The sequence below is a fragment of the Excalfactoria chinensis genome, chromosome 20, assembly GCF_039878825.1.
Source record: "Excalfactoria chinensis isolate bCotChi1 chromosome 20, bCotChi1.hap2, whole genome shotgun sequence".
In the NCBI taxonomy this organism is placed as follows: Eukaryota; Metazoa; Chordata; class Aves; order Galliformes; family Phasianidae; genus Excalfactoria; species Excalfactoria chinensis.
The window spans coordinates 2,427,230-2,452,301 of NC_092844.1; the positions used below are offsets into that span (position 1 = coordinate 2,427,230).

Here is a 25,072-nt window from a genome sequence, read left to right on the forward strand (position 1 = left end):
GTATGGAAGGCAAAGCCTGCAGCTGGAGGTGCTGTGTCTGGTTATTGGGAATGCCAATCTCTGCAGGTGGGGAAGGGGCGGCAGGGCTGGGGGGCTTGGCCGTCTCCAAGCATGGGATGTGGTGGTGAGGTATGAGCCCCCTCGAGCACAAGCGGTGCCTCTCTGCCCTCCTGGAGCTAGGGATTAGGTCAGGAAATGAGGCACAAGCAGAGGTAAGAGGTTTCCTGAAATCCTAGCCAGGGTTTGAGCTATTAAAGCAGGCTTCCTGAGCAGAGGGAGGGGGGTTGAAGGGGGGGAGAAACCCGCCGAGATTTTGCCTCTGCTCTTGCCAAGTGAAAGCGTCTGGTGGCTTGAAAAGCAAAAGGAGGGGGAAGCAACACACTGCAGCCCTAAAGAACCCATCCATGCCCGCCCACCCCAGCATCGCTGACCCCAGTGGCACCAGTTGGCCACTGGGATTTGGAGCCATCCCTTCTGCTCTGCACCGCCGTGGAGCTCTGTATAGGGAATCCATGCTCCCAGGTTCCCATTGGTGCCATGCTTTGCCCCTCTCCACCTGGCTTTGGGGTTAACAGAGCTGTAAATCATGCTTAATTATTAAGCTGCTGCTGCCCCGGGGATGAGGCTTGGAGTTCAGTGGGAGGGTGTGCTCAGGTTTAGCCACAATCCAGGTGTTAGGATTAGAAGAACAGGCTTGGGGAACACTCTGCACCCCCCTCCTCCCCCCAGTTGCTCTCTCTAGTCTGAAACTGGATTTTCTGCTTGTTTTTAGAGCAGTCCTGGTTGCAGCAGCACTCACAAAGGAGGAATAGCTCATAGGTATCCCCTTCCTATTGACCCCCCCCTCCCATGTCTGAGCTCCAAGCCCTCAGCTCCCCTCCACGCCATTCCATTGCTTCAGAATCTCACCTAAAATCTTCGGGTTTTAACCCAAAGCACCGCGGCTGATGTTGCAGCGGGGTGGGGGGGTGAGCACAGAGCACGCATTCTTTGGTGTTCCCATCACCCTCCAGCAATGGGATCATCCCACGCTGCCCCGCTGGCAAAGGGGGGATGGGGGGCGGTTGTACCCCCAGGGTAAAACTGCACCCAGCCATGGGAGCTGCTGCACCCAACTTCATGTCCCTGGGTGGGGAGGGGGGGCTCACCCTAAAACTTAAGAACTTGCCCTATTTGTAGCAACCCCCCCCCATCAAATCCGTGTGGGGAGGGGGGGGGGGGTTGCTTGGGGTCACCCCTCTTTCCCATCCTCCAAGAAGAAGAGACCACTCTTGTGCCCCAAAGCGCCGCTCGGTGCCTTCCTCTCTTCTGCCGTCGGGTCAAAAGCCAAAGAGATTGAAACAAAAACAACCCCAAAACCCACCCAAATACCCAAAGTTTCGCACAGCTCGGTGTGCACTCATTGATTTTCTTTCTTTTTGAGGTGGGGTGGGGGGGGATTATTCCCGTTTCCTCCCCAACAGGCAGCACGTCTCCGGGCGAGGAGGAGGAGGAAGGGAAGGATCAGGTGTCGCTTTAGGACCCAGCGGAGCCCCCATGTTGGAGGTAGGAGCTTTTATTTCTTTCCCCCCCCCTCCCTCTCACCCCCCCCCCCCTCATTTCGGAGTTTTTGAGCCCGGAGAGAAGAAACCAAAGCGTTGGGTAAAGGCAAGAGCAGCTCGAAAGCGGTAAGGAGCCAGCAGAGCCCCCAATCCTTCACATCCATCCTCCGAGACCTCACAATGACGGGGGGCCAAAACCCATTTTTGGGGGGGGGGCTGGAGCGTAGTTTTTAGGGTGGTTGGGGGGGGGGAGGTTTGGAAGATGGGAGTCTCACCAATGGCTTTGCCAATGTGTTTGGAGGGCTTCCAATTGCAGCCCCCGGGACGTTCCCATCTCTTTGTGGGGCTCCGCAGAGGTGCTTTTTTTTGGGGGGGAGGGAAGGAGGGGGGACCCCAGCTATGGAAACATCGCATCCCAACCAGCTGTTGTGGCGGCTTTGTCACTGCTTCAATCAACCCAAAAATACCCCAAAGTCTGAAGGAATCTGGATGATTTCCCCCTTTTCTTCCCCCTCTTTTTCCCCCTTCCCCCCCTCCCCTTTTTTTTCCTCTCCTGGAAAGGGATTTTTTGCTTTGGTCCGGGTTTTATTTTATTTATATCCAAGGGGCACAGAGGAGGGGGGGAAATCCTGATGGAGGAGCGATGAGTGGGGAGGCATGCAGGGAAAAAGGGGAGGGGGAGGGAAAAGAGCAGCAAACTTTTTGGACTGGACGTTGGGTTTTTTTGGTTTCCCCTTCTTCTTTTTTTTCCCCTCTTTGAATCATTGGTGCAGGGCCAGGAAACGCGAATCCTTTCAAATTCCCCTTTGTTCTCTCGCTGTCTGACAAGCGGAGCTTTAAAGAAAGGAAAGAAAGAAAAATAAGGGGGAAAAAAAGAAAAAGAAAAAGCAAAGCTGGGGGAGGGAGGGGGGAAAAAAAGGGCTGGGGAAGGTGGGGTTTAGCAGAGGGAAAGGCTGTGGTGTTCTTTCTGCTGCCTGATTGTTCCCAGATGTGCATTACAAAAACATCTGGCTCCGCCGAGCCAATAGACCCCCCAACCCCCCCCCCACCACCACCACTTGTAGGGCACCCGGTGGGGGTTTAGTGGGGATGGAGTGGGGTGTGATGGGTGCTGCCCCCCCCCCCCCCCAAGCTTGTGCCTTTGGGTGGAAAATCCTAATGGTGGCTGGTTGCTGTTGAGTGACTGCTGTGGTTTGCTGCTGAGATGGGATGCGTGGATGAGGTGGTGGGCTTTGTGGTGATGATGGGGGTGTTGTCATCGTGTTCCCATCGAGGATGTGACGCCTGGTTCTGTATCTCAGCGTGGGGTCAAAGAGTGGAAAATCCTTCATGAGAAATTGGAGCTAAAGGAAATTGGAGCACCAGGTCAGGGTGATTTGGGGTCCTGGCCAGCAACCAGCTCCCAAGGCTGGAGAAAGCCTCCTGGAGCTGCACGCTGATCCTGTTCATCCCCATGCAATTCCTCATAGCCCACACCTCGTGCATCTGCTGCTGCCCTGGTGGTGGGAGGCAAGACAGGGCAGGACTGTGGGGCGTAAGAGCTGAGGTTCAGGGGCTGGGATGGGACATCCATTGGGACCCCTGAGGTCCGCCTGTTGGCCAAGTGTGGCTATCCAACCTCAGTTTATGCCAGTCCTTACTGTCTGGCACTGCTGTAGGGGCTGAGAGTCAACATCTCCACTACCTACAGACCTAGGAATGGAGGGAGATGGGGCCTCAGTTTCCCCTTGCTCTCAGTGGGGTGGGGTCCCCATCCCATGCCACAAAGCTTCTTCCTGGATGGACAGACGGTTGCATTTCCACTAGTTATATTGTATTCATTATTCTCTTTCCCAGTTTTATTGTGTTTTCCCTCTGCCCCCATCCAGACTGTGCCGTGCTCCTGCAACTACCTCCCATCACCATGAGAGCGCTGTGCCTCGTCCTGCTGGGCCTGCCAGGTGAGTGCCAAGGCCCAAAGCAGCCCCAAAGGGCACCATGGGCACCAAAATATCTTGTCCTCTCCTCACCCCCCCTCCCCAGCGCTCCTGGTCCAGGGCCAGTACAGCAGGTTTGAGGGCATTACCTACCCGGAGCCGGTGCAATACTCCCAGTACGACCAGCAGGCAGGTGAGAGCCTTCATCCACCTCCTCTTCCTCACAGCTTTGCTTTCCCCAATGCGTTTTTCCATGCTTTGCTCCGTTCCCTTTTCCACTCCAACCCCCCCCCCCCCATTTCCCATTACTCCCAGTCCCCACAGGCTTTGCATTCTCCCTATACGATAACACAAGAAAACCCAACATCCTTACGCTCCGTTTTCTCCCTTTTTTTCCCCCCAGAAATTCAGGATTACTATGACTACCACGGTGAGTGCAGCCCTGGGGCAGGTTGGGGGCTGGGGGTGCACACCCTCACTGCTCTGTCCCCTCAGATGTGACCCCACGTACCCCAGAGGAGCAGTTTCGTTTCCAGTCCCAGCAGCAATCCCAGCAGGAAGTTGTGCCAGCACCGACCATGGGTGGGTGCAAAACAGAGACCACCACATCCCCCCTCCCAGCATTGACTCGGCCCTAAAACCTGACTGGGGGGCAGTGGGATGCTTCCTATGCCCAACCCCAAAGCTCTGCTCTTCCCCCCATCAGCTGCTGCCCCTGAGACTGAGCCCACAGAGCCAGGACCTCTGGGTAAGTGTGGCTTTCACCACTCTCCTAACACAAATATGGGGCGACTTGGGTCCCTCCCTCCACCCATGCATCCCCTCCATAGTTAATCCTTGTACTGGGGGGTGTAGGGAGCGATGCAATGTTTAACACACCCCCAGGGCTCATGGATTTTTTTTCCTCCTTTCTGAACCTGCTTGCATTTTTGGGGGGGCAAAACAACCCGAAACCAGCTTTGGTTCTCATTGCAGACTGCCGGGAGGAGCAGTACCCCTGCACCAGGCTCTACTCTGTCCACAAGCCCTGCAAGCAGTGCCTGAATGAGATCTGCTTCTACAGGCAAGCACGGGGGCTGTCCCTCCCCCCCCCTCCCCACCCCTATCCCCATTGGCACAGTACCACATTTGGGTTTTTTTAACCCCAAACCTTCCTCTTCCCCACAGCCTCCGCCGGGTCTACGTGATCAACAAGGAGATCTGCGTCCGCACCGTGTGTGCCCACGAAGAGCTGCTGAGGGGTAAGGCTGAAGGACATCCCCCCCCTCTCCCTATCATTGGGTACCACCAAGGAGGATGCTGATGGTTAAACACAACAGAGCCACGATGCTCCCAGTTGGCACCCAGTTTAGGTGTAGCAGCTGCTGTGTTTTCACCTCCTTGCAGCCGATCTGTGCCGTGACAAGTTCTCCAAGTGTGGTGTGATGGCCACCAGTGGGCTCTGCCAGACCGTGGTCACCTCCTGTGCTCGCAGCTGCGGGGGCTGCTGAAGCCCCCACCTTGCCGGGATGCAACCCGGCTCCTCCATCTGGTGCTATAAAGGAACCGTGCATGAAAGAGCATAAAGCCAAAGAGAAAGTCCGGTTTGGTGCACATAAGAATAAATAAGGGGAGGTGGGAGGGGGGTGTTATTATTTTTATTACTTTTGTTATTATATTGTAAGTTGGGGGGGGGGGGTTGTTTGCTGCGTAGAGTATCCAAGAGAAAAAGTGTAAGGGTTGCTGTGGCTCCTGTCTCTTTCTTTTTGGGGTTTCCCATTGGTTTGGGGTCATTGGTGATGCTCCTTGAGTAGAGCAGAGCTGGGCTGTAGGATTTGGGAATGCTTTGGGGATCTGCAGACTTGAGTGCCCTGCTTGAAATAATACAGCACCATTTGAGGTGGCTGTCCCCATTTCCCATATGGGGAATGGCATGCATTCAGCCTATGCAATGTTCTGATGTTGAATTGAGGGCAGTTTTGGGGTTCCCTGATTAGAAAGGCAGGGGTTGGTTTACTACATTCAGTCTAGCTTGTAGTTTTCTTGGGATATAGCCATCTTCTATAGCCATCTTCTATAGCGTGTGTAATATTAACAGCATACAGGTCATATAATAATGATGATAATAATAAATGTTATGGGGCCTGATGGGCACCGATTTGAGCAGCTGGTTCCCAAACCCTCCACCCCCAACCCCAATAAGCATCACTGTGTGCCACCAGGTTGGCTTTCCATACGTTTAATGGAGGGTTAGAGGGGATGGATAAAGGTTGGGACCTCATTGGGTTGGCCCATAGCACCGATATCAAACCAGTCTCCAAAAAGAGCAGTAGAAAAGACAGGACCCTCCCTGTGCCACATGGGATCCAGGTATAGGGATGCTTACCCTGGTCAGCACCAGCATGGGGAGCCCCAGTGCTCCCATCACGTCCACGTGGGCTAAAAAAATGCCCTATTTCCAACTATTGGTTATAGAAATGCCGTAGAAAAAGGAGGGGGGTAAAAATCAAGCTGTATCAAAAATAGACAGTGGTGGTTCGGGGGGTAAAGTGCAGCTCTTGGGCAAGAAAAAAGAGTGCGATTTGGGAACGTTGAGTGGATTTTCGGTGGGCTGCATGCTGCTGCTCTCAGCCCTATATGCTGCGGTGGTGACGGCGTGACTCCTGTGCCCCCAACTGCTGTGCTGGTGGCTTCTGTGCACCCCCAGAGCTCTGCTCCAGTGCCGAGACCTGTGCCTGGGGAGAGAGGGTAGAACAGAGGGGTCACCCTAAAGAAGAACCCAGCAGCATCCCCATGCATGCAGCAGCACCTCCGCGCAATGGGTTGAGCCCCAAAGCAGCCCAGCTCCACCGCCCTGCAACCTAAGGTGCAGGCAGCAACCCGGTGCCACCCGCCTGCAGCACTTGAATGCGTCGCTGTGCCTCTGCCAGCTGCTGCTCTGATGTGCCCAGCGAGCGGTCCAGGCGGCCCTTCTGCAGAGCCAACCGCAGCGAGGCTTCGTGTGTCTTCAGCTTCTCCCTCTCCACCTGCATAAGGATGCAAACCATCGCCCCGTTGCACGCCTTGCTCTGGTGCATAGCATCAATACATGCGTGCATGCTGTTGCTTAGCCGCACACCTTGCTTCTGCACACAACACATATACATACGTGCATGCACTGTGTGTTGTTGCAAGCATTGCTCCAGTGCTCAAAATATATGCACGCATGCACATGTGCATTCTTGCAAGTCTTGCTCCAGTGCACTAAATATACATATGCATGCATGTCCATCTGCTGTGCACAGAGACGTGTGCTGTTTATGTCATGCATGCTTCACGCTTGGAAAACAACACTGAGGTTTAATGGCTCCAGCACTGAGGCTGCACACTGGGTGCCCACCCAAAGGTGCAGGGCTGTGGGTGCTCACCTTCTCCAGGGTTCTTTTCAGGGCACAGTTGTCCTTCTCGAGGCGCATGGCGCAGCGCTCAGCCTCGCGCCGCTCAGCCTCCAGCTGAGTCACAGCACGCTGCAGGCTGCCCACCCGCTCCTGCAGCCCCCTCTGCTCTGCCCGCAGCCCCCCCAGCACCGCTGCCTCCTCCTCATCCTGCTGCTGCTGTGTCTGCAACAGAGGCATGGCTGTAGGGTGCTGCACGGGGCTATAGGGTGTGCATGGGGTGATAAGGCATGATGCAAGGCTATAGGGTGCTGCATGGAGTGATGGGGTGATGCACAGGGTAACTGGGTGCTGCATGGGGCAACAGGGTGATGCACTATGGAGCTATAGAGCAACTCATGGGCTGCACAGCAATAAAGTGCTGCACGGCAGAGTAAAAAGAGCTGCATGGGGGGCTGTGTGGGTCACAGCTGGGGCAGCTGCCATTGCTCTCCCACCTCCTGCAGCCGTTGGACCTGAGCCTCCAGCTCCCCTCTGCGCAGCTCCAGCACTGCACGCTCCTCCTGCAACGCCCGCAGCTGCTCCCGCAGAACCCCGCGCTCCTCCCTTGCTGCATCCAGCATCTCCTGCATGGGGACATGCATGGTAACACAAGGCCAGATGGGTCCCCACTGCACCCCCGAGGTGCTCTTGCACACCTGCAGTGCCCGGCGGTCGAGCTCGCCTGCAGCCAAAGCAGTCTGCAGCTTCTGCAATCGCTGCTGCAGGGCTGTGCTGGTGTTGGCCCCCTGTGCATGGTCCTTGGCTGCCAGCAGCGCACTCAGCTTCTCCTGGAAGAGACACAGCAGTGTTGGCATGCAGCACTAGTGCAAGACTGCATCCAGCATTTTCAGGCTGTGTGCACTTGCAAGCAGAGCTCATGCAGTTTGTGTACAAGTTTGCAAGCGCCTTGTGCACAGTTTGCATGCCAGCCTGCAAGCAGCTTACAACCAGTTTGCATGCATTTTGTATGCAAGATTTCAGGCAGCTTGCCAGAAGCTTACACTTGGTTTTCATGCAAGCTTGCAAGCAGCTTGCATAGAAGCTTGCACATGCAAGCTTGTAAGAAACATACGTGCAGCTTTTACAAGCATCTTGCATGCAACCTTGCTTGCATCTTGCGTGCAATTTAATGCAACATGCACACAATTAGTACACATATTGCACACAATTTGCACGCAGCTTGCGTGCAGCCTGTATGCAAGGCAGCAGGAAGGCTGCTCAAGGAGGGAGAGGAGGGCTTTTCACCCCAGTGCCCACCTGGGCAGCCTGGCGCTCGCCCTCAGCAGCGTGCAAGCTGCGCTCCAGCGCTGACACCTTCTCGAGCAGCAGCCGGCGCTCACCCTCACCCTGCTGCAGCATCTCCTCCTGCAGCAGCAGTGCTGCCCGCTTGCCTTCAAAGCCCTGCAACCCTGCCACAGCCAGAGCGGGGCTTGCAAACCTCTGTGCTTTTGGGGTACAGCCCCACACCACTGGGGGGAACCCACCCCAAAACTGCCCCATCACCTTCCTTGCTCTCAGCCAATCGCTTCTGCAGCTGCAGCGCTCTGTCCCGCTGTGCTTCTGCCTCAGCCAGCTGCTTGCTCAGGCTGCATACCCGTACCTGCAGCTCCTCCTGGGGGAGAAAATGGGGTGAGAAAGGCATATTTTGGGGATGCACACCATGGGGAAGGGGGTGAGGGGAGTACCTTATCCCGCAGGGCATCCTGCAGCTGGCGCAGGAAATCCTGCAGGGCTGCACGCACTGCCTCGGGGTCAGCTGCTGCATCAGGGTCTGGGGGTGAGCAGGGGCTGCGTGTCCCCTTCCTGGACCCAGCTGGAAGAGAGGGGTCAGGGTGGGATGGCAGGTGACAAGGTGGGACGAGGACAAGGTAAAGGCGAGCGGGATGGGGTGAAATGGGGAGGGACTGGAGGGGATAGAGTGGGATGAGAGGGATAGAGTGGCACAGGGAGTGTCAGGAGGTGACAGAGTGTCATAGGAAGGATAGTGGGACAAGAGGGACAGGGTGACATGGGAGAGAGTGGCACAGGAGGGACGGGATGGCGCATCATGGACACAGTGCCACATGAGGGGACAGAATAGGACAAGAGTGGATTGGGAAAGGGTAGAGTGGCATGAGAAGGGTGCACAGCTGAATGGACCCACCCCAGCATCCCCCAAAGCCCCGTGCCACCCTCACCTTTGCCTGCAGAGCCTCCATGTGCCCGTCCAACACCGACGGTGCAGCGCAGGGCTGAGCTCAGCCCACTCAGGCGCATCTCAGCATCCCGTCGCCGTTCCTCGCCTCGTGCCAGCTCAGCCTCCAGCCCCTGTGCCCGACCCTCAGCTGCACTCAGCTTCAAGCTCAGCTCCGCTGCCTCACTGCGTGCTGCCTCTGCCTTCAGCCGCAGGTTGCGGGCATCAGCCAGCAGCTTCTTCTCGTGGCCTCGAGCTTCTTCAAGGCTGCGGGACAGCGTCCGCTCTCGCTGCTGGAAATCTGCCTCCTTCTCTGCCAGCCTGCGTTGCAGCTGCTGGAGCTGGGGAGCAATGGGATGCGGGGATGCAGGGATGGGATGGTGAGACATGGGACATGCTTAGAGATGGAGATGATGGAGTAAAAGGGTGATGGAGACGCAAAGGATGGAGCGATTTGGTTTGGGGAACGTCCAGGGTGTGAAGGACGGAGCATAAGGAGGACCCCCAGGAATGCAGGGCACAGAACAGTGGGGCGATGGGGACATGGAAGACTGAGTGTGGGGTGATGGGGACAGCTGTGGCACCAAGGGACTGAGCAGCAGGTGCACCCAGCAACACAGGGCATTCACTGTGGGGCCACCAAGGGACATGGGGTAGCGAGTAGGGGTGACAAGGAGGGCTTAAGCAGCCACACCTCCTTCCTGGTGGCCTCCACACCGGCCTCACTCTCCACCATCTTCTGCCTGAGGCCGAAGGCTTCACGATGCCTCTCCTCCTCATGCTGCTCCTCCCGCGCCACACGTGCCCGCAGCTCTTCCACCTCCTTGCTCTTCTTACTGTTCTCACTATCCAGAGTCTTCACCTGCCCCAGGGAGGCAATAAGGGGAGGCTGTGACTTAAGCTGCATGTGAAGGGATCCCCCTGTTTTCCCACCCCCTCACCTGGCGGCGCAGCTCCTGCAGCTCACGGCGGGCATCCAGGCGGGCACGTTCCAGCCCACGGAGGGTGGCACGCAGCTCTGCTGCCTCCCTGCCTGCTGCAGCCTGCCCGTCCTCTGCCAGTGCCAGCCGCTGCTCCTGCTGCTCAGCTGCACGCTGCAGGCTGTGGGGATGTTGAGGTGGTGAGGTCCATGCAGGTCATCCCAACCATAGCACAGTGCTGTGCTGCGTACCACTGCACCACACACCACCCTGACCCCGAGCAACCTAAACCCAAAACATCACCTCCTGACCCCAAGCACACCCCCAGCCCCTAACACCCCCTGACCCCAAGCATCACCCTGACCCACACCTGATGCGCTGCCCCTCGCTGTGCCGCAGCGCTGCCCGCAGCTGTTCGTTGGAGCGCCGCAGCGCTTCCTGCTCCCTGGCTGCATCACCCAGCGCCCTGCGTGCCTCCATCCCCATCCTGCGCTGCTCCTCGCGCCCCTCACGCCCCTCTTGTGCTTCTCTCTGTGCCCGCAGCAGTGCCTGCTGCCTCACTGCCCGTGCCTCTGCCTCCAACGCCAGCTGCGCCCGCGCTTCTTCCACCTGTGCAAGGGGATGCAATGGGGTTATGGAGCTATCTGGGTGCAGCAGGGATGGGAAGGGATACGGGTGGGCTCACATCACGCAGGGCACTGTCACGCTGCTGGGAAACTGCCACTGCCTGCTCACGGAGAGCTGCGACCTCGCGAGCGTGGGACTCTGCTGCTGCCTCCATCTGCACCTGCAGTGCGCGCAGCTCCGCCGAGCGGTGCTGGAGGAGGTGGGGTGAGCACTGCTGTGCAGGGCTGGGGGCTCAAAGAGTGGGGGAGGGTTTGCAGTAAGGGTGAGGGGGTGGCAATGGGAATAAAGGATTTGCAATGGGGATGGACGGTATGCAATGAGAATAGGGCAGCCAGGGAGGATGCCCAAGAACAGGGTTCACAGCTGGGGAGCCTGTGCTGTGCACACACCTGCTGCTGCTGCTGCCAGCTCGCAGCCTCGTGCCTCTGCTGCTCAAGCTCAGCTGTAGCCTGGGCCAGGCTCTGCTTCAGCCCTGCCAGAGTTCCCGCCAGTGCTGCCTTCTCCTCCTCCTTCAGTGCCAGCGCCTGCACAGGGATGTGTTCAGCGGGGACAGTGGGCACACAATAGGGACCCCCCAGCACCCACCTGCTGCTTCTCGCTCTCGGCACGCAGCACCCCCTCGTCCCGCTGCTGCCGCGCTGCTGCCAGCTCTGTTGCCAGCTCCTGCTGCTCCCGTGCCAGTCGGCCCCGCTCCACGTCCAGCTCCTCCTGCAGTGCCCCAAAACAGCACCAATGCCATTCAGCATTGCCCCGAAATCGGTGCCACCCCAAACAATATCAGCATCACCTTCAAATCAACATAGCTGCCATCCATGGTGCAACGTAGCGTTGCCCCTCCACCCCCTTCCCAAGAAATGGCATTGCTCCAATACTGACAACAAACTGGGGGCAACTCAGAATAGTCACTCCAAAATTAGAGTTACTCCCCCAAATCAGCATCAAGACCCCCAGCCAGCACAGCTTCCCAGAACAGCACTGCTCCCCAGAATCAATGCTCCTACCCAAATGCATCACCACCCTCCTAAAACCAGCACTGCCTCCCCAAATCAGCCTTACCCCACAGCCCCCCAGTGCCCACCTTCTCGCTCCGCAGCTGCTTGAGCTCTCCCTTGTGTTCCTCCTGGATCCTGCGTAGGGCCACCACCTCCTCCTGTGCCACTGCCAGCCGCTGCCGTGCTGCACCCAGCTCCTCTGCCAGCCCCAGAGCCAATAGGGAGTGATGGGAAAGGGGTTGAAACACCCAGAATTGAGAGAGAAGTGATGTGATCAAAGGCTACACCCCCAAAACTGAGCAGGTTAGTGATGAGGCCAAGGATACCAGCCTCAGAATTTAAGAGGCTAAAGTGGCATGGCCAAGGATGCCAGCTCCAGAACTGAACTAAGTGATGTGGTGTGAGGTGTGACCCCACCACAGCACTGCCTGCTCACCCAGCAGCCCATCCTTGGCCACCCGTAGGCTCCGTCCCTCGGCCTCCAGCTGCTGCTTGTGTGTGCTCAGCTGCCCAAGCTGCTCCTGTGCCTCGAAGAGGTTCGTCTCCAGCACAGCCTTCTCAGCCCTGCAGGGACACCATAGCAACACACTGCCTAACATCAGCAGTATGGGACATCACATGGATGTAGTGACACCCACCTGAGCCCATCGGCCTCCTGGGCACGGTCACGAGCATCACGCTGGGCGGCGTGCAGCTGGACCCCCAGGCTGGCCCCCTCCTTGGCCAGCCCCTCTCGCTCCTGCATGATGCGCTCCAGCTCTGCGCTCAGCCGCTGCCGCTCACCCCGTGCTTGCACCAGTGCCTCCCCTGCTGTACGCTGCTCCTGCTGAGCCTGCACCAGCACAGGGTGATGGGTGCTCCACTGGGATGCTCTGGTAGCTCTGCATCCTCTCCCAGTACCCTCACGCATCCTTCCCAGTCGTCCCATTGCCTCATGTGTTAGCCCAGCTACATTCTCCCCATCATTCCCAACTACCCCGTTCACCCACCCAATTGCATCTTCCAATTGCCCTCCTCATCCTCCCAATCACTCCACGCATCCTCTCAATTGCCCCTGTACCCTCCCCACACTTCCCAGCTGCCCCCAGCCCCACACCTGCCCCAGCTGCTCCTGCATTCTCTGCAGCTCCCCTCGCAGCTCCCTCAGCTCAGCCCGCAGCCCCTCGCAGCTCCTCTCCGCCGCTCTCCGTGCCCGTTCCAGGTCCATCCTCTCAGCCTCTCCATCCCTGCAGCTGCGTTCCAGCCGTGCCAGCTCAGCCTTCAGCCCTTCCAGCTCCCTCCTGGCCTCGCTGTCAGCTTCGTGCTGCTCCTCCAGCCCCACCAGCACCCGGCTCAGCTCCCGCTTGTCCCGTGCCAGGCTGGCAGCCAGCTCACTGCTCCGTGCTGCAGCATCCCGCAGCCTGGCCTCCTGTGTGCGGGCGTCCCGCAGCGCTGCCTCCAGCTCTGCACCACTGCCCTGTGCCTGGTGGGTGCCCAGAGTGATGTATGTGAGGCTTGGGATGAGCATGGGGTTTGGGGGGGTGCTTGGGGATGTCCATGAGGCTTGAGGATGTACTGCAGAGCTTGGGAATGCCCATGGGGTTTGAGGATGGACAATGGGACTTGGGGATGTCCATGGAGATGGAGGATGGACAACAGGGCCTGAAGATGTGCATGCAGTTTGAGGATGCACAGTGGTGCTTGGGGATGTCCATGGGGTTAAGGGATGTGGATGGCCCCAAGAAGGATGCATGTGGGATTTGGGGACCTGGATGTCCCCAGGAAGGATATACATGGGGTTTGGAGATGCACATATCCCTGGGGATGAGGAACAATGGATCTGGGGATGTGCATGGGGAATGGGGAGGCAGATGTCCCCAGGGAGGAAGAGGGTTTGGTGAATGTGTCTGGAGTTTGGGGATGGGATCTGGGGATGTGCTTGGCTCTGGGGGGTGATTTGAGAACACAACCGTCCCCAGGGGGGACAGCAGGGCTTTGTCACTCACCTGTGCCAGTGCCTCTCCCAGCGCTGCCTGCTCTCCTCGTGCCACCTCTGCCTCCAGCTGTGCCCGGCTCAGCGCCTCCCGTGCCCGCAGCAGCTCCTGCTGCCCTGCTGCCCGCTGCCCCTCCAGCTGCTCCAGCTGCTGTGCACTGCAGCACCCACGGTGGGAGCACACATTGGAGGCGTGCAGCACCCACTTCAGGAGTGGCATTGCAACAGCTTCATTCTGTAGCAGCCCGTGGTTCCCACCTGTGCTCCAGTTGCTGTCGTGCAGCCTCTGCTGCACGGTTGGCTTCATCCCGCTGCTCCTCCAGCTCCTGGACCCGGAGCTGCAGCTCAGCCTCACTGCGTTGCAGAGCTCCTACCCGTGCCTGCTCTGCTACCAGTGCCTGCTCCATGCGGCTCTGCTCGCTGCAGACAGATGGACACTCACGAGGATGGACAAACACATGGAGATGGGTGCATGTGACACACAGATGGATGGACAGATGGACAGCAGTACCTGCGCAGGAGCTCGGTGTCAGCACGCAGGCGGGCAGCCTCACGTACGGCCTCATCCTGTGCCTGCTGGAAGCCCCCAGCCTCAGTGCTGAGCTGCTCCAGCCGCTGCTCCAGGGCAGCCCGCCGGCTCTCACTGTTCCCCAGCTCCCTCCGCAGGTTTCCTGACATCTCCCGGGCTTCCTGAGGGCAGAAGGACAGCGGTTGTCCTCCATCATCCTCCCCCACATCCATCCATCCATCCATCCATCCATCCATCCATCCATCCATCCATCCATCCATCCATCCATCCATCCATCCATCCATCCATCCCCATGTCCATCTGCCATCTCTCCCCCTTCCTCACCCACCTGCAGCTGGATGTGCCTCCGGCGCAGTGCACCATGCACAGCTCCCAGCGTGGCTGCAGCAGCAGCAGGTGAGAGGCTGCGACAAGGGAGCCTGGGAGGCCCCGGGGTGGACCCGTGGTCATCAGCCAGCACTGCCTGCAAGGGACAGGGACAGCATCATTGCTGCAGGAGGGGAAACTGAGGCACGAAGGGGTTGGTAATGCTGGGAGTGCAGAGGGGATGGGGGTCACCTGGGTGATGTCTTGCAGCGTCTGGTGCAGCAGCTCCAACTCTGCACGCAACGCTTGCACCTCCTCTACTGATGCCTCCTGAGCACGAGAGGCCTCCTGCAAAACACCCAGTGTGCAACGTGCCTGCTGTACACTGCACATCATGCATTGCACCGGAGCACGCGACCTGCCTTGGTCTGCAGCATGCATCACACGTGCACAACGATGCAAAACTCACCATCTTCTGCAGCTGCGCCGTCAGAGCCTGCACTGCCCGCTCCTTCTCACCACCTTCCTCCCGTAGCTGCTGCAGGGCTGCTGTCAGCTCCGCCAGCCTGGGTGAGATGGTGCCCAGCAGGGACAGTGCTCAGCACCACGTAGCACCACGCTGTGCTGCATGGCACTGTGCAGCACCCTGTAGCACCCCATTGCTCTTCTGGCACCCCATAGCATGCCACAGCACCCTGTAGCACCCCATAGCATCCTGTACTGACCTACAGCACACCACAGCACCCCATAGCAGCTGGAAGTGTCCCACAGCTCCCCAAAGCACCCAGCAGCACCCCACAGCACCCAATGACACCCTATAGGACCCCCCCAGCACCCCACCTGTCCCCCAGCACCACTCTCTCCTGTTCAGCATCACGGCCACGTGCTGCCAGCTGCTCCTCCAGCTGTGCCAGCTGCTGCGCCTGCTGCTCTTGCACCGCACCTGCCCGGCCCTCAGCCAGCTGCAGGTGAGCTCCCAGCTGCACGCAGGCAGCGTGGGCAGCACGGCCGGCACGGCTCACCTCCTGCCCCAGCTCAGCCAGATCTCTGCAGAGGGAATGTGGGATAGGTGAGGGGTGAGCTCATATTCTGCCACCCCACCCCCAGTCCTCGCTGCCCCACTGACCTCTCAGTGGCAGCTCGCAGCTGGCCGAAGTGGCGGCGGAAGGCCACAGCCTGCCTCCAGAGGGTGAGCAGGCGGCCATGCTCGTTGCTGAAGTAGGTGTTGAAGGACTGCAAGGGGATGGGGATGGATGGAGCAGATCCCAGTCACACCGCTTTGCAGCCCGGAGGCATCACGGCAGCACCAGGTCCTACCCCATGCACCATCCCCCAATGATTCTGCAAGCCTTGCACTCTGCATCCCTGCGCCTCAGGTCCCCATGCAGCACCCCTCTGCTTTGCATCTCCCCATGGCCCTGACCTCCTCCTCCTTCCTCCACTGGGCCTCACGCTGCTCCAGCTCTCCACGTGCCCGTGCCCAGTCAGCCGTCAGCTTGCGGATGTCCTCGCTCAGTGCTGCATTGGCCACGTTTGCCTGCTCCAGCTGCTCCCGCAGCATCGAGTTCACCTGTACCAGGCTGCAGCTCCTGGGCAGCACAGGGCTGGGATGATGCTAGGAGCTCCCCACAGCCACCAGCCCCGTGGAGGACCCCCCCCACCTTTGCTGCTCCTCCTCCAGCCGGATCAGTGCATTCTCCAGCTCATTGGTGCTCTCCTCCTCCGGCTGGCTCTGCAGGGACATCGTTCCCTTTGCATGGAGGTAACACGGGGGGCATTTGGGGACACAGCAGGGACATTACGCACCGTCAGCCTCTCCTGCTCCAGTTCTGTCTCCTTCTTCAGCAGCTGCTGCTCCACCTCGCCACATTTCTTCTTGTACTGCAGCACCTGGGGATGATGCGGTGACATCCAGCCCTTCCCCATCGCAGCGTTCCCATGTCCCCAGTCTGCACCCACCTTGGCTTGCAGCTTTTGCACCAGCTGTGCTTGCCGCTGCTGGCCCTCCTGGTACGCCTGCAGCTTGCGCTTGTAGGCAGCCTGCTCCTCATCCAGCAGCCTCCGCAGCTCAATGTTGTGCTGTGCAAGGCTCCGGCTCTCTGCTGCCTCCTGCTCACCTGCTTCCAGCCGCAGGGATTGCTCCAGCTGCAAGCCAGCATCAGCCCTTTGAGGATGCAACCCCTCCAGAACCCCTCCAGGTACAAGCATCCCAGCTTGGATAAATTCATCCTCCTCTTGGTAGTGCAAACCTCCATAGGGTTGAAGCAACACGGGGCGCCCTGATGTTCTGCACTTGAGATGCAATGAAAAACTAATAGGGAATTAGCTGCTAGGCACAGAAAATAACCCAGCCTTGGGTTGGCATCAGGTTGGCCAAGGGATAAAGCATCTTTCAACACAAGAAATAGGAAGCAGTGATTTCCCTGCAGGTACTTCTTGGCTCACTCCTTTTAACAAGCAGGCGTGCACAAAGGGGTGTGAACTCCCAGAGCCATACAGACCCCAGAGTGGTGCAGCTTGAGTTTTGCATCTCCCTGGGCAACCAAAGCCCTCATTCTTCTGCCAGTGCACCAGTTGCAACAAAAAGAAAGCGCTGAGATGACTATAATGGCAATGCTTTGTGCATCCTGCAAGCCCCAGCATGCCGGGTGCTGGATCTCCATCAGCACAGGGTCCTCAGCATCTCCGAGCGATGCCAGTGTGGAAAAGTGCCTTTTGAGGGTGAAAAAAAGATGTATTTTGGGGCCAACTTTGGGGCTGACCTACCCGCTCACTGATGGCGTTGTATTTGATGGCCAACTCATCGCGCTCAGCACGGCTCTGAGCCAGCAGGTCCTCAACACGCGACAGCTCCTGCTGCAGGATGCGGTTCTCCTCCTGGAGGGACAGCAGCGAGGCCATGGCCTCGGGAACGGGACCTGAAGGAGGGGACGGAGCTCAAGGCTTTGCCGCTTTGCTCCTCAGCTTGCAAACTCAGCATCCCTCCGTGCAACAGTTGCTTCGTGCGATTGCAAAACCAGCCGCGCTTCTGCAAAGCCGCGCTTGCACTAAACCGCAGCTTTGCCATTCCAGCTGCGCAGCAGATTTTGGTCGTTGCAATGGTAAACGAGCTCAGCCGCTCCTGTGAGTTCCTACCTCAGTCCAGCACGCCCCTTTTGCTTTGCTTGCAGCAGCCCCGCGCCTCCATCCCGCTTTGCTCTTTTAGGGCTTTGCTTCCGCTCCGCAAGCGGAAAGCGGATGCACGGTTCGGATTAGCCCGAAATCCACGTTTTCCCCTCCCAGACGGGGAGCCCTCCTCTTCCTGGGCTGTATCCGCGTTCCTCAGGGGTCCTAATGCCACCCCCAAGCTCCGCTTTGCTGCCGAACCAAAGCTTTGCAGCTCAAACAAAGCAACAAAGCTGTTTGCAGAGCGAAAACGAGAGAAAAAGCTCCTTCTGCTACTGCAAGAAATGAGCCGTGCCAAGCAACCCTGCAGCAAACAGCGCTGGAAATGCACTCACTTTGCTCCAGCGTTCAGCTTCCTTGAGATTCGGGGCTCTGTTGTCCCGTAGGAGCCCCTGAGAGAGGAGCCCTTTGGTTAAGCCATAACGGAGCACGGCCACGTTAAGCTCATTACAGCGCAGGAGTTGGCTCTGGCAGCTAAAAGCGTTGGGTGGAGCATGCCAGGTTGCTATGGGAAGCCTTTGGCTGGGTGCTGGGAAGGGGTGGCAGCAGCTCCATACATCAGTTAGCTGCCACGTGGAAAAGAAAGACCCCGGGGCGATGGTTTTAAGCACGGGGGGGGGGGGGGGGGGACGGACGGTGAGGTGCTGCTTCTTGCCCCCATCCCCTCCCTAAGAGAGCAGAGAGGAGAAACGCTGCAACAAATGGATGCCAGCTCAGAACGCGCATCCACACCGGGGGCTGCAAGGCAACAACGCACCGAAGGCATTCCCTGTGCAAAGCCTCCCTGTGCAAACCCTCCCTGTGCAAACCCTCGGATACGGGTTTGCCCTCCCCAGCCTCTGCTTGCTCCTCAAGAAGAGAAAATGCCCTTTTCTCCTCCCCGCTGACCCCGCTGCAGGGTCAGTCAATAGGATTGAGGCTTTGCAGTGCTGCTGGGATAGTCTGGCTTATGAAAACGTCCGGAGCCACACTGAGGCTTCCTGATGGGCTTTGAGGACACACAAGCCCTCAGCTGTCCCCTCTGCTTTCCTTATTCCTTACCTCCTTTGCTCCCACAGCTTCAAAGCCACTGCTAAGCAACACCCATGTGTTGTGCCTCGCTGTTTCCCCGGCACCAAGAAGGAAAGCAAAGCACAAAACCACCCCCAACATCAAACCCCCACCTGGAAGGGAGCCCCATGGTCCCATCCCTGAGCACACGGGGGTAGATCTGTGGGTATAAAATGGGACATCTGGCATCGAACTGGTTTTATTGTTCATTTGGATGTGTGACATCTCTCACCCGGCCCTGTGCGCTGTCAGGTCAGCTCTGAAATGGAAATGTGTGTGGTTGGGAATGGAAATCATCATAAAGTCCTGAAACACTGACAAAAAAATAGCAGAACTCTGTCCTGTGAAAGGCCTCCACTGTAATATAAATAGGTAAGAAAAGACTTGGGAGTTTCTTTCAAAGAGGAATCTCAAGCCCAGCTCTGTTCAAGAGACCAAGTCTGTCTTTCATTGCATATATTCCAATAATAAAGTCTCTGCATGAAGAATAAAAAAATCTCTCTTCAAAATAGAGGGGAAGGGGGGAAAAAAAAACCCCATATAGAACAACCTGATCAGAGCAGGAAAATAGGATCTTCAGCACTGTGCTCACATTCATCGTGCTCCCCATCCCCACATTGCAGGGAGTGCTAGGAAATAACAGGGGTGATGCTCAGCATCTGGGCTGGACATTGCCTGCGTGGTGCTGTGAGCAGCAGACACAAGGCCTTGCACACAAGGCTCCAAGAGGATGCTCCCTGCTGTAGGAGCCAAATTTCAGTGGGCCAAATGCATGGAGGGGAAAAGTGGAGGTGGTGATGGGGGCAGCCCCGAGCTGCAAATCTCAGCCCACCTCTATTGCATCAGAATTGAGAGGGGAAAATGCCCACATTGGGCAGCAAAAGCGCTGCCAGCTGGATCCTCTATCAGCACCCTGAGCACTCGCACGTCACCGAGGAGACACCGGGTGCCATGAAGCTGCCACAGTTTTGCAGCCCTGTTAGTGCAGTAAGGAAGGAAGAAAAGGCACAGCAAAGGTCACTGAAGCCTCAATGGTTTGCAGTGATCCAGGCAGAAAATACCCAGAAAAGGCCCTCAGCTCTGAGGGTGCTGGTGTGGAGTTTTGTAAGGCACGTGCTCATTTGTCAACCAGCACCTATTTTTGCTATTTAACTCCAGCACCAGATTTTGGGGTCTCGTTTCTTGTCAGAGGGGACCAAGGGAATACAATGCCACCATAAGCGACAAGTGAGGTGTCTTTAAGCAGCAGGAGCACTTCCCACTGCTGCTTTGGTCCTGCAGAAATCAGCACGATCATCCTCCAGTGCCTGCAAGGAGCTGGCTCAGAACTGCACCCAGCCTGCATTTGCCTGCGCCTGGTTCGAATCTGACCTGAAGAGAGAAAGAGAGACAAGATAAAAGAGGGTTTGGACACTGAGAAAAGAGGGTTTAAAACACTAAAAGGAGCTGCAGCACAGGTTGCCTGGTGCCAATCCATAACTCTCCCCCACACACGGCCAGGCGCAGCAGCTTCTCACCTTTCCATATGTGTTTGGATGGAGGGTTGCCCCAACCCCGCTGCTATTTCAGTGTGAGTAAAACCAGCAGGATTGGGTTCTAATGCTGCGGGTATCGGCCCAAGCAACCTGCAAACCCCACATGGCCTCACCCTGAAGCTTTGGTGAAGTCACCCCAGACGTCGGTGGCAGGGGCAGAAGGAGCAGCAGTGGGCTGTGGCCAGGACAGCAGGGAGTCTGCAGCAGCCAGAGGAGCCATAGGGAGAAAAGAAAAAGAAAGAACCTGTTGTTGACAATTATTCCTTCCAGATTCCCTGCTTTCATGAAGATGCCATATTGCTTTTCCACACACCCACTGCTTGAACACAGTCAGTTCAACTTTCCAGCCTGACTGGGGGTTTAAGTTGAACTTCTCAGTGCTTCTGAGTTCTGTGCTGCACACAGATGGTCAAAAACCAGGCAGGAGGGTCAGGATTAATGCAGGGAGTTTCTATACGTGAAGTCCTTTCAGCTTGCAAAATGCATGTGCAAAACCTATGCTTCCCAATTAATCACAAAGCAGAGTAGCTCTGAACAGCTAGGAGATATTAAGACTGACAAGATGGTTTTGTGATCCCATCCTCCTCAGTTTCCCTCACCCAACAGAGCTTCAGCACTATCTCCTCCTGCAGGAGCTCAAGAGGAACGTCAAGGTCTTTCTATAGGCACCTCAACAGTTAAAACTGAATCTAAAGAGCATTGCAACCATTTCTGTACGACACAGACCTGTGATGGGAGTTCCGGGGAGCTGGGTGTGTGTGGGGAGTGAAGGTGGCAGCTGCTCTCCAGAAGGAAGAGTTGGCATGGAAGATTTTCCTCCTGGAGGTGGTGGGAGTAAACTCAGGCCCCCAGGGCCTGCAGGACGTGGTCTGCTGTTCCCTGCTGCTCCTTCCTTCTTCTTCATATTCTGAGAGGAGACAGGAGACAGAAACTTTAGGTGGCACTGTATTGAAATCCAGAATTGGAGCATGATTCTACTTCTTCCTCCCAGCCAATGCTTTCAAGTAGCCCAGATGCTTTGTTCTGAGGTGAAAGATCGTTGTGCTACGTTCACCTGGTGCAGCAACAGGTGTCTAACCACAGATGTTTTAATCTGTCAGTTCCCACCATGTAGCCACAGACCGGATTCTGTGACTGGGAACCATAAGACACTGCTCTACAAATCATTGCAGGCAGTGTGGGGATGAGCAGCTCTGCACCAGGCTTCCTTTAGCAAGGGGATTTCAAGAGAAAGCCACCGCTTCCTCTTGTGCCACGAACCACAGCAGAGGGGAAAAACAGATTGTGAGGGCTGAATGTGAAGGCAGACGGCTTGGCTGGAGTCTGCAGCCCTAAGAAGTAGCATTTCCCACATTACAAGAAATGAGGCTGACAAAAGAGGCTAAGAGAATATTCTTGACACTTTCATTTCCCAAAACACTGAAATAAATTAAAAAAAAAGGAAGAGTTTTGGTGATGTTTCTCTTTGAGTCTTTTAGGACAATCACCAAAACCACAGGGTAGTGTTTTTATATGCTACAAAGTAAAACATTTGGAGCAGCAAAAGCTTCCTCACCGCAATGTTAAGCTTGATGGTTTGCCCCTCCTTGAAGCCCAGGTCCAGTTTGGGTGCCTGGTCAGGGTTCTCAGCCTGCTTGGCCAGCTCGTTCTGTTGCTTCACCCACCTGCAGGAAGGCAAGAAACAGAAAAGGATTCGTAAGCTTTCTTTGCACCATGCTTCCTCATTCAAGTGAATGAGGCACAGTGAACCAGCAGCAAACAACTCCCTCACTCCCACCACTTGGGGTGAACACTTGCAGCCACCACACGAAACCATCAAGCCAAGAGGAACAAAGGAGAAGCACAAACTCACTTAAAATGGTCCTGGAGAGCGACATTGAAGTCAAAAGCATCCCCTCGATCGACAAATCCAACCCCAATGAAAGCACGGCGGCCTGGGGAATGAGGAAGAGTAAAGGCTAGGAATGCAAAACAGTGTAAAAAGAAGCTGGGGATGCAGACCAGGAGTGGGGGGGCAGCCAATTTCACACCCCCGTGACTGTCAGCTCCTCCAGCTGGAGCTGAGAGGGGAATTCTGATGACAGCAGGGCTGAGGTTATGACTGGAGCTGCGTTTCTTTCTTCCTTCTACAAAGAAAGGGAACAGCCAGCAAGTTCCAAGCAGGGGAAGCAGTGCTATACTGGCAGCTGTTACATGAAGCTGGAAGAAAACTGCAGCCACGCTATCAGTTAGCAAAGTTGTGTCTACATCATCACTTCAGCTTGATTGGCCTTACAGAACTAGCAAAACCCAGCTTTAAAACTGATTCATTGATATTAACACAGAGGCTGGCATCGCAGTGACAGTCCTACACACAGGTGTGTCCTTAATGTTGAGCAGCAGATTAAACTGTTGCTTAAAGAAAAAGTGATGAAGAAGAGAGGCCATTTGTCCATTCACCACTGTCAGAAGGGAATATTTAGCTCTCAACTACATGAATCATCCACCAGTAAGAACTCAGAACAAGCTCTGAGTGCTTTCAACATCTGCTCCCCCAGGTGTGTCCCTGCTAGCAGCAAAGCAGCACCGCACCGTTGCCATCCTCAATCCGAAGGACGAAATATCTGCTGGAGTCTGTCACACTCTCCACAGCGATACCAGGGAACTGCTCCACGGGGGCCTGGGCAAAAAGCTCTCCTGAAAAGAAGAAGCAGGTGTGAGTCAACACGCCAGTGTAGCACCTCAGTGCCACTCTCCCTGCTGTGTGGGTGAACACAGAGGCAGCAGCCTGCATGCAGGAAATGGGCAAACAAGGCCTGTTTCCTCTGCAGCAGCAGCTTGGGAGGTGATTAAGAGTTCAAGAGATGGAAAAACTGGCCAAGTGACTTGCTGTGATGACAGGAAGCTCGGAGGAAAAGAGCTCAGATCCTGCTTGCCTTATTTTGGGCTATAACTCAGATCCACGTCGTTTCATTCCACCAGATAAAGCTTCCCCAGTGGAAGGCATGAATGTTTTTCCTGACTCAGTTACTAACGCTCAACAAAGGAGCCTCCCACTATTTGGTGCTACGTGGCATTAGGCTCTGGAGGTGACACACCAGCTCATTAACACTCAGCAGATGGATTCAAAAAACAACACACAGCTGCTTTCCAGTGACACCACGCCAAGGTCTGCCCTGCCAGCAGCCCAATGGACCCCTGGGGTGACAGGAAAGTTGTTCTGCTGCAGCCCCTCGTCCTCACCTGAGGTCTTGTCCTCCAGCTTGATGAAGGCAGTCTTGCCCTTGGCGGTGATGCGCAGCCTGCCGCTCCATGCTGGCTGGTCAAGCTGCCACTCCGCAGCTCTGCAGGGAGAGGAAAAGGTGACTGACCTCTGGGTGGCCCTACAGTCCCCAATGAAACAACTGTATGGCACGGTAATGCATCACAGAGCCTCGTGAGACAGCATGTGAGGGAACCTGCTTGCACCTGGGCTTGCTGCATCACAAGACCTCTCATCTCAGCCCAAATCTGCTGACCACTTGCAGAAGCGCTGGGGAACAGACCCGCAGTTCTGCACTGCATGATACAGGAAGGTTTCACTTCCCCTTCTGTAGAATCACCAGCTTGAAAACAGCGTTAGGGCAGCACAAGCCATGCTGGTGAGGGGATCCTTTCGGAATATCTTCATTTTCATGGAATCACGGAGCAGTTTGGGTTGGAAATCTCCCATCGTTTGGACACCACCCAGCAGCTCACACTGCCCAACAACCCCCAGCCTGGCCTTCAATACCTCCAGCAATGGGGCACCCACAGCTCTCAGGGCAGCCTACGGCCGGGCATCACCACCTCCGGGTGAAGAATTAATCCCTGCTTCATTTCCCCTCGTCCTGCCACTACAACCCTGCCCTAAAGCCCTTCCCCAGCTCCCCTCTCACCCCTGTAGGAACCGAAAGGCCGTTATAAAGCCGTCCTGGCCGCTCGTAACGGATGAGCTCGGCGACCATTGCCAACCTTGGCGCTTCTTCTCCACACACACCAACCTCTCCTCACAGCAGGGCTGAGCAGGCCTGCAGCCCAACAGCAAGGCCTGGCTGCCTACGGGAGCCCCGAGGCCGCACCAGGCTCAACCCCCCACGTAACACTGTACCTATAGCCGCGGTTAGACGCCCTCGGCGGCACCCGGTAGACGTGCACGGCCGGCTTCACGCACAGCACCGCTTCGTAGTCCTCCTCCTCCATGGCCGCCAGCAGGACGGAAGGGCGCCGGCGCCTCTATGGTACCGCCCGCAACGGGGAGGAGAGGAAGCACTTCCGGTGAGTGCTGAACATCGCGCTTCGCAATTGCGCCCCCTGGCGGGCGGGAGGTACATTGCGTTCAGTCTTAAAGCAACGGGGCGTGCACCGAAGGCACGTTATTCCCTTATATCACATTAAAATAATAAAGATATAAAGAAAGAACTCCTGGTCCTGGTCCTCCTCTGCTCAGCCAGCCCCACAGCCTCTCCTCATACTACTGAGAATAAGATGGAGGGCAGCCCAGCCCCAAAACAATCAACCCCAAATGCTCCTTTAGTCACTGTTGGGCTTGGAAGTTGTGCTTGGGATGGATAAGAGCTTAACTCTTGGAGCCCAAAGAGGAGCCCCAAAGAGGAGCCCCAAAGAGGAGCCCCAAAGAGGAGCCCCAAAGAGGAGCCCCAAAGAGGAGCCCCAAAGAGGAGCCCCAAAGAGGCGCCCCAAAGAGGAGCCCCAAAGAGGAGCCCCAAAGAGGAGCCCCAAAGAGGAGCCCCAAAGAGGAGCCCCAAAGAGGAGACCCAAAGAGGAGACCCAAAGAGGAGACCCAAAGAGGAGCCCCAAAGAGGAGCCCCAAAGAGGCGCCCCAAAGAGGCGCCCCAAAGAGGAGCCCCAAAGAGGAGCCCCAAAGAGGAGCCCCAAAGAGGAGCCCCAAAGAGGAGCCCCAAAGAGGAGACCCAAAGAGGAGACCCAAAGAGGA

The 25,072-nt window shown here is 56.7% G+C and overlaps 3 protein-coding genes across 8 annotated transcripts; 1 reads left to right on the plus strand and 2 right to left on the minus strand.

The window, feature by feature from the left end:
- The first annotated feature begins 1,417 nt into the window (after positions 1 to 1,417).
- Positions 1,418 to 5,178, plus strand: MFAP2 (microfibril associated protein 2). Of its 2 annotated transcripts, none has more exons than XM_072354418.1 (9): positions 1,418 to 1,545; positions 3,410 to 3,481; positions 3,564 to 3,650; positions 3,861 to 3,887; positions 3,953 to 4,039; positions 4,164 to 4,205; positions 4,433 to 4,520; positions 4,625 to 4,698; positions 4,844 to 5,178. In XM_072354418.1, the coding sequence occupies exons 2-9, from the start codon at positions 3,445 to 3,447 to the stop codon at positions 4,945 to 4,947; spliced, it is 546 nt and encodes a 181-aa protein (XP_072210519.1). In that variant the 5' UTR covers positions 1,418 to 1,545; positions 3,410 to 3,444; the 3' UTR covers positions 4,948 to 5,178. The 2 variants fall into 2 exon arrangements, with proteins under 2 accessions (XP_072210519.1, XP_072210518.1); XM_072354417.1 differs by lacking the exon at positions 1,418 to 1,545 and adding an exon at positions 1,595 to 1,667.
- Positions 5,179 to 5,425: 247 nt separating this feature from the next.
- Positions 5,426 to 18,002, minus strand: CROCC (ciliary rootlet coiled-coil, rootletin). 5 transcript variants are annotated; one of them, XM_072354556.1, is made up of 33 exons: positions 17,872 to 18,002; positions 17,138 to 17,289; positions 16,331 to 16,516; positions 16,178 to 16,261; positions 16,033 to 16,103; positions 15,795 to 15,960; positions 15,498 to 15,604; positions 15,212 to 15,418; positions 14,841 to 14,937; positions 14,624 to 14,719; positions 14,394 to 14,528; positions 14,048 to 14,226; positions 13,795 to 13,956; positions 13,550 to 13,694; positions 12,661 to 13,026; positions 12,203 to 12,396; positions 12,001 to 12,128; positions 11,651 to 11,763; positions 11,158 to 11,280; positions 10,962 to 11,096; positions 10,631 to 10,762; positions 10,316 to 10,554; positions 9,967 to 10,126; positions 9,720 to 9,887; positions 9,030 to 9,366; positions 8,538 to 8,665; positions 8,356 to 8,464; positions 8,110 to 8,261; positions 7,509 to 7,640; positions 7,308 to 7,436; positions 6,844 to 7,035; positions 6,331 to 6,462; positions 5,426 to 6,171 (listed from the first exon to the last, which is right to left on the minus strand). In XM_072354556.1, the coding sequence occupies exons 2-33, from the start codon at positions 17,270 to 17,272 to the stop codon at positions 6,070 to 6,072; spliced, it is 4,941 nt and encodes a 1,646-aa protein (XP_072210657.1). In that variant the 5' UTR covers positions 17,273 to 17,289; positions 17,872 to 18,002; the 3' UTR covers positions 5,426 to 6,069. The 5 variants fall into 5 exon arrangements, with proteins under 5 accessions (XP_072210657.1, XP_072210656.1, XP_072210660.1 ...); XM_072354555.1 differs by lacking the exon at positions 17,872 to 18,002 and adding an exon at positions 17,507 to 17,644; XM_072354559.1 differs by lacking the exons at positions 6,331 to 6,462; positions 17,872 to 18,002 and adding an exon at positions 17,507 to 17,644.
- A 748-nt stretch (positions 18,003 to 18,750) lies between these two features.
- Positions 18,751 to 24,366, minus strand: NECAP2 (NECAP endocytosis associated 2). Its single transcript, XM_072354295.1, has 8 exons — positions 24,230 to 24,366; positions 23,344 to 23,444; positions 22,693 to 22,797; positions 21,974 to 22,055; positions 21,677 to 21,785; positions 20,848 to 21,028; positions 20,235 to 20,319; positions 18,751 to 19,957 (listed from the first exon to the last, which is right to left on the minus strand). Exons 1-8 carry the CDS (start codon positions 24,319 to 24,321, stop codon positions 19,909 to 19,911), a joined length of 804 nt encoding a protein of 267 aa, XP_072210396.1. The 5' UTR covers positions 24,322 to 24,366; the 3' UTR covers positions 18,751 to 19,908.
- Between the last annotated feature and the right edge of the window lie 706 nt (positions 24,367 to 25,072).

Excerpts from the sequence above, each read along its gene's own strand:
- CROCC (XM_072354556.1), bottom strand. The coding sequence starts at position 17,272 with ATGGCCTCGCTGCTGTCCCTCCAGGAGGAGAACCGCATCCTGCAGCAG. Across the intron at positions 14,720-14,840 it reads CGGCGCAGCTGCAGAAGATG|GAGGCCTCTCGTGCTCAGGA; the intron begins GTGAGTTTTGCA and ends GGTGTTTTGCAG. Across the intron at positions 13,957-14,047 it reads GACACCGAGCTCCTGCGCAG|CGAGCAGAGCCGCATGGAGC; the intron begins GTACTGCTGTCC and ends ATCTGTCTGCAG.
- NECAP2 (XM_072354295.1), bottom strand. The coding sequence starts at position 24,321 with ATGGAGGAGGAGGACTACGAAGCGGTGCTGTGCGTGAAGCCGGCCGTG. Across the intron at positions 22,056-22,692 it reads TCGGATTGAGGATGGCAACG|GCCGCCGTGCTTTCATTGGG; the intron begins GTGCGGTGCTGC and ends CTCATTCCCCAG. Across the intron at positions 20,320-20,847 it reads CCCCGGAACTCCCATCACAG|ACTCCCTGCTGTCCTGGCCA; the intron begins GTCTGTGTCGTA and ends TGGCTGCTGCAG.
- MFAP2 (XM_072354418.1), top strand. The coding sequence starts at position 3,445 with ATGAGAGCGCTGTGCCTCGTCCTGCTGGGCCTGCCAG. Across the intron at positions 3,482-3,563 it reads CGTCCTGCTGGGCCTGCCAG|CGCTCCTGGTCCAGGGCCAG; the intron begins GTGAGTGCCAAG and ends CCCCCTCCCCAG. Across the intron at positions 4,521-4,624 it reads AATGAGATCTGCTTCTACAG|CCTCCGCCGGGTCTACGTGA; the intron begins GCAAGCACGGGG and ends TCTTCCCCACAG.